The 7,037-nt window shown below is 43.5% G+C and overlaps 1 protein-coding gene across 1 annotated transcript in view; it reads left to right on the top strand.

Moving 5' to 3' along the window:
- The window catches only part of DCAF4 (DDB1 and CUL4 associated factor 4), an 18,911-nt gene that overhangs the window by 4,555 nt on the left and 7,319 nt on the right, over positions 1-7,037 (top strand). The window contains 4 exon segments of the mRNA XM_006030362.3: positions 2,092-2,246; positions 3,590-3,672; positions 5,572-5,674; positions 6,950-7,037. The exon segment at positions 6,950-7,037 is cut by the window's right edge and continues 20 nt beyond it. Coding sequence (XP_006030424.1) covers positions 2,199-2,246; positions 3,590-3,672; positions 5,572-5,674; positions 6,950-7,037 — 322 coding nt within the window. The 5' untranslated portion in view covers positions 2,092-2,198.

Raw genomic sequence — 7,037 nt, 5'->3', positions numbered from 1 at the left:
TCTTTCCCTTGGCTTCTGCTGCATGCCCCTATCCCAAGGAGTGGGGCAATGTGATTTAACATGGCACAGCCCACTGTGCTGGGAGAGCCAGCAGCCTAGTAGAGCCCATAGGGAGCTGAATGTGAGGTGAGGTGTGGAAGGAGTGCCTACACGCGTGCATGCATGTGAGCCATACAGTCATAGGTGTCATTGGCCCCTGCTAGTGCTGTCCCCACATTATGCAGCCTATGGGGCATGTGGCCCCTGGTCACTTTGAAATTGGACAGCCCTGTTGTAACTCATAGCTAAGAATTCCACCTTAAGAATGGAGAGGTTAAAGAAGAGTTTGGTTTGGTTTCCCTTTTAACAAATATATCCCTAGTAAGGCTAAGCATGTGGTTAAACATGTACCTTTCTCCAGTGTGGGAGGGCACTGAAATAGTATTTAGCCCCATAAACTCTTAATGACAGGACAAAACTACTATAAATGGTTAAGGTGACCTCTAACACTTCAACCAATAACTGCTTAAGAGTTTATGTGAGGCTATGAGAACTAATATGTATCCTGTGAAAGGGCTTATCATGATATAATTAGGCACAAAATACAGATCAGTCTTACTGACATGTTAACATAATTTGTATTTCAGCTTTGAATAAATCCAGGCTATTTTTTTTAAGGCTGAAACATGAGCACTGCTCTTAGGGAGTTGCACAGTAAACAGCAGGAAAGAAAATTTTGAATTAATACTTTTAACAGGAGCTGAAGGCTTAAAAAGAAAATCGCCTCAACTCAGGTAAAGATCTTTATACTGTGTTTCCTTGCATACTTTACATCCCCATATATAATACACACCTTGTTTTGAAAGGCAGAATGAAGAAAAAAGACTTTTCCAGAGTTATGGTTGCATAGAGCAAGGACAGAACCTCATCTTCAGCCGATTTATCATCTCTTTCCTGCATAACTATAGCTGTATCCAGACTTATAGCAGGCTAGACTTATACTTGTTGCTGAAGTCTGGTCTCCATGGGTGGACCTATGATTCTGAAAGAGCTAAAGAGGCTTTTGAACAGAGATCAGGAGGAGTTAGCAAAACTTCCCTAAGATTAGCTTGATTAGTAGAACATTAAGACCATAAAAAGGATATGATTGTTAACACCTGTAGAGTGAAGAGCAATGAGCCAGTAAGTCAAATGATTCTGTCAGCGGCCTCAACAATAATACTACAGCTGCTGCACTGTGGATCAGGAATCAAAACAAAGCTTCCCTGCTTAATACACTCGCTTCAGTTATGGGGGCTGACTTTGGGAGGAGAGGTGCATGTTGTTTGTGAGAAAATATGGTATTTACTTTTTCAGGAGGAAAGAAAGGCTTTACTGCAATGCATTGCACCATTATGAATCTACCCTAGCAATTATTTTTGCCTATCTAACCCCCACCCCCCTTGAAAAATACCAGTCCTAAGAAATAATGTGCTGGATATGGTTTTCTTCCTGTTCCACTTTTGAAAGGATTTGATCATACTGGGTTGACCAGTAGATCAGCGGTCAAAATGTACTGTTTACTTATAATTGTTTAAATATCTGGTTTGGAAGCATATTCAGAAAAGGGTGTTTATTCTGAGGAAAGGAATCACTAGCTTTATATTTGGTTGATTTTTAATTGCCCATTGTCTTTCATGTTTAGTCCCATTATAATTTTTCCCCTCTGCAGCATGCTATGGTGACAAGCAAAATGGATGCTTTTGTTCTGAAGCAGCTATTATTTGTGCTGCTTTTCCTTTTGTTTGCTGATTTTTTTTCTTTCACTGCTAGCTTCTGTTTTCCTACCAATGTATTGAGTATCTGGTGGTAAGAGGATAGTTTGTCTTTCTCTAGGTGTAGGTTTTTGCTATTTGAAGAGAAATTTGCCTCACCTCATGTCTTATTAATCAGCATCTTTATCTGTGCCATACATTTGAGACCAACCTGGGGGCAGAAGTTTCCAGTATCCTTTGGACATGGGATCCTGAAAATTGGTGGTCCTTTGTCATTACTGTGAAGATGAACAGGGTCAAAGAGTAATAGACAGACTTGGTCACCCATCTAATTCTGTCTGGTATTTATTTTTTAAAGAACTTCCCGGATTCTACTATGATCCTGAAAAGAATCGCTATTTCCGCCTGCTCCCTGGGCATAATAATTATAATCCACTCACCAAGGAAAGCATTCAGTACAAAGAGATGGAGTGCAAAAGACTGAAGCTCTTGGAGGAAGATGAACAGCAGAAGGTAGGTTCAGTGAGGTTGCATATAGATTTTGCCACATGCTGGCCCAGGGTTGTCTGCAAGCCAAAGCCTTCTAGTTTCAGTGTTGGTGTAATCATTAAGCCCAATAGGAAAACAGTGGGTTTTTTTAGTTTCCAAGTGGGGGAGGTCTCCCCCCCCCAGTTGTCTTCATTAGATTGAAAAGGCAGTCTTTCAATCTTTGGTAAAAATTACACACGAGGACACACACATCTATAGCCCAGATGTTAGGACACTCACCTGGAACATGGAACACCGCTTTCAAGCTCTGCTGTGAATTGGACAGAGCAGGGACTTGAACAGAGGTCTCCCACATCCCAAGTGAGTGCATTAACCACATTCCTGAAACCAAGTCACCTTCCCAATAAACTTTCCATGAAGCAGTACGTTTCTGCAAGACATTCTTGCTTTGATGAAATTACATATTTTAAAAGGAAAAAAACCTTCATCAAAGGCCATACCTCAGACAAAATCTGTTATGACAGGGTTAAGACAGTAATTTAATTATACTTTGTAACTTGTAAATAATTTATAATTGCATGCTGTCGTTCTGGAATGCTAAATTAAATGATTATTTGGAATTCAATAGATTGAAAAAGGTATTTGACCAATAATTTAGGGTAAAATGATTACAGGGATGCTGTCATTTTCTCAGAACCAGGTATTGTAGACAAGATTAAAGGTTTCACTTGATCTTAATTTTTCTTGGTCAGAAGCTCTTCATACTTCCTATTTAGATAAAATTCACTTCATCCTGTACCTACACCTCCTTTTATTTTATTTATGTATTTGTTTTAATTTATGGTCTTAAGGAATTTGGTATAGTATAGCATTGTACTTTTTGGCCTGGGCTGAAAAAGAAGCTTTTATGATGAAGAGCCAAAAAATGACTGTTTAAGAATAGTCTGTTCATAAGATTTTAGAAGGTTTTAACTGCATGGGAAGTTTAAAGATTCTTGCATGGTCTATAACTGAATTCATTCAGCCTTCTCTTGGCCCTGATATTAGTTGCTGAATTTCTTAAAAGACTAATTTTCATTAATTCATTTAATCCTAGACCAGTATTCTGGGGGTCACCAGGCGCGTGTGTGTAGATTTATAGATTGTAGAAGATGGTTTGGATAGGGAGGATCCTGCCTTAGGCAGGGAGTTAGACTAGATGACCAGCCAGCCCTACTTCACTATGATTCTTCCTTTTAAGCAGCTTTTAAAAATGTGGGTTAGAGATGAATGGTTACCAAAATAACCCAGATATGAAGACTTCCCAGAGTGCTTTGGATCCTTAAGAAGCACATAACTGCACATTTTCATTTTTTCCTTTTTAATAGAAAGCATCTAGAGCTGGGTTGAACTCATCAATTCTCTTACACAAGAGGCAGTTAGGTTTGCTCAGCTCCACCAATTATTGCAGGTAAGATAATTTGAACATTTTTATTTGTTTGTTTGTTTGTTTGTTTACCCCTACAAAGTTTTTCTGTTCATACACCTTTGCCCTTAATCTGGACATTCCCTGCTGGCTCAGCATGAATAAAGGAAAGCATCCAAACTAACATGTATCTACTCGTTCCTTTACAATAAGATTTGATATACACCTGTGCAAAGTGGCTGGTATTCACTTCGGATTCAGATTCAGCCTATTCAGGGGAGAGTGATTCGATTCAATGATTCAGATCACTGTCCCGAATCGATTCAGCTGAATCTGATTCTGAGATTCGGCTGCTGCCAAATCACCCAGACCCATCCCCCTCCCACTCTCCCACCCCAGGTGGTGGCTGTCCTGTCCGCCCCAGCTCCTGGCACATGGGGTGGGGGGGGACACGACACCACCCTGACTCACTGGGTGCTGCTGGGGAGGGACACACCACCCTGACTCACTGGGTGCTGCTGGGTGGGGGGTGATCCCCATTGCCCCATGCTGCACAAGGGGGTTCTGCAGCAGCCCCCTGACACCCCCCCCCGCTGTCCCCGTCCCCCCCATGGCTGCCTCACCTGCCTCAGCTCTGGCCCATTTAAGGAGAAAAAACACCCAGAAACCCTGGACTCACCAGTTGCAGCCCAGCGGGGGGTGATCCCTGCTGCTCTCTGCTGCCCTGCACCATGGGGGGTGGGGACTCTGCACGAGCCCCCTGAGACCGCGGCAGGAGCTGGTGAGTATGGGATTATTTTCCGGGGAGGTTCTTAAAGGGCCAGAGCTGTGGTGGGCGGGGCAGCCATAGGGGGGCTGGGACAGCAGGGAGTGGGGCTTGTAGCAGAGCCACCCCCATGCAGCAGGGGGCAGCGGGAATTCCCCCCACCCCACCCCAGCCTGGCAGCACCCAGTGAGTTCAGGGGGGGGGTTGGTTGGTTGGTTGGTTGGTTTGATTTGGTTGGTTGGTTGTTTTTGAAGCACCGGAGGCGGGGGGCAGACTGGGGGAGCAGGTAGGGGATGGGGCCTGGCAGGGGTCCCCCCCATGGTCCCCTCCCCACTTTTCCAGCCCCACCTCCCCCGTCCCCTACTTACCAGCTCTGAGTCTGGCTCCAGCTCCCTGCTGCAGTGGGCAGGGACTGTCCGAATCATCGAAGCTCTCCAAGTCTTTTCCAAAGATTCAGAGAGCTTCGAACCAATTCAGACCTTTTTATTGGTCCCCTGATTCAATTCAGATTTGGAGATTTGGCCACTGAATTGGGCTGAATCTCCTCTGAATCAAATCAGCACCCACAGCTTTGCACAGCCCTAATGTGATACTGTTTTCTAAGTGGCCTTTCCATTGTAGCTTATTAAGCCATTCTGCAGGGATGTGCTGTGTGAGTCTTCCTAAAACTGACAAGATTTATGATGCAAGAAAATATTTCCTATTGTAAATGTGTTTTCTCATCCTCTCAATATAAGTATAAGCTGTGCTGTACTATTTGCTTTATAATCACAGTATACGGTTTGTTGTATAAATACACTTTCACGGACATTGTCTACATGAGGCTTTTTTCCCTTGGCTTTTAATTCTTGCTACCACAGAGAAGGGTTCAACAAACACCAGAATGGTGAGAATAACAGTGTGCACAACGTAGTAGAAAATTCTAGCTTCTTGTCTATGCTGTCAGTTCTACCACTGAAGTTGTACTAGCATGCGCAGTGGTAAGAAAAGGCTAATATAAATGTGCATCTGTAATCCTCAAAGATTATTCATTGGTGTGGCTGTAGTCCAAGAGATCCCAAGACATTTTATCTGTTGCTTTCCCTGCAGAGTTTAGGAAGCAGCTCCAAGCCCTTTCATCTGGAATGTCTTTAACTGGCATTGAATCCCAGTATATTTACACTTTTCTTCTTTTGCAGACTGGTCCATGAGTTAAAGGTGAACTGCATGCAGAAGAGAAAAATAGAGATTCATGGTCCAGATTCCTCAGTTGCTGGAACCAACAATTTTAAAATAATAGTGGTATGTTATGAGCACTTTTAAGTTTTCAGAGCAGAAAGAAAGCGGCTTTGATTTGGAACAATAATTAAGTGCTTCATGTGAGTTCTGTGATAGGTACTGGCCTGGCAGACAGGTTTGTGTACACTGGGCATCAGTGTTCTCTACAGCAGATTGCACTGCTGGTTTCACCACCCACACATTCTGAGACTAGACATTTCACACCTAGTGCCCTTTGGGACCAGTGAAGTGCAGCTCCTTAGCTTGTGACACTCTCTTTTGAACAGTCTGCAGTGGGAATTTTAGACTTTTTGTTTGAAGGGAAAAATCCCTTGGGTCAAATTCTGCTAATGACTTTCTAAATATTGAGGAGACTTTCCCTACCCTGAAGTGCTTACAGTCTACCAAGGCAAAAGGATATGAAGAGTCGGGGAAGGGAGGGATGTATAGGTGGACTTGGAGATGAAAAGGAGGACTGGAGAACTCCATGTTATTTCCACTGTGTAACAGGGGCAAAGCCCTGTTACTGAGAGTAGGGCTAGACAGTAAAATTACAAAGCTGCAGTTGATGAACTGCTGGGAGATAATTAGGTTCTGGCCTGCTAAGGTGTCCTCAGCTCAGGACCAAGAGCCAGAAGCTGTATAATCCCTGTACCTGAGGCAGAGGGCTGGCTGACCTGCGCAGTGCTGGAGGCCCCTGAGACACTCAGGGGTTTAGAATTTAGATCATTATCAAATTGGTGGGCTGCCAGAAGCCTGTAAACTGTGACCAGGCTGTCAGAGCCTGAGAAGGTGCAGGGCAGGGCACCTAGGGTCACCATTCTGGTTCTCTGGGTTCAACCTCCCAGAATTCATAATCACAGTGAAGGCATGGCAGGTGAAAACAGGATGGTACCCATTGTGAGATTAGAGTGGAGAGTGGAAGGGGTGGGATTGGAGTGACCACAAGTAGATGCTATTCCCATTGCTAGTACTGGATTTTTTTACACACTGAAATATTAATGCAGAATTCCTTTGTATCAATGATCACTGATATCCTGACAGCTGGGTCAGTCCACAGTGACTGTGCTAGAACTCAGCCAGTTGGAAAGATTGTTCATTCTTGGCTGGGGATTGAGTTAAAAAGTAATTCCTTGTATTTTTTTATGTGGATCTGTGTAGAATGGAGAGAGCTTCTCTCAGCACTTTAATGATGAATTGCATAGGGAGCAGGGTTGATGGCTTCTTCAGTGGTGGAGTTGATGAGAAAATCTAAAGCCAGTTCTAATTGACTATAATGATGTTACTCTGATTTTGCAGGCAGATGCTGCTTGTGAGCGGATATTTGCTGTGAATGATGTAGAGCATGGGGGATGTAAATACGGTATCATCAACCTCAGCGGCTTAG

The sequence above is a fragment of the Alligator sinensis genome, unplaced genomic scaffold, assembly GCF_000455745.1.
Source record: "Alligator sinensis unplaced genomic scaffold, ASM45574v1 scaffold381_1, whole genome shotgun sequence".
Classification (NCBI taxonomy): Eukaryota; Metazoa; Chordata; order Crocodylia; family Alligatoridae; genus Alligator; species Alligator sinensis.
Note: the sequence above shows the minus strand (reverse complement) of the source record. Positions and strands in the feature narration are given on the sequence as shown.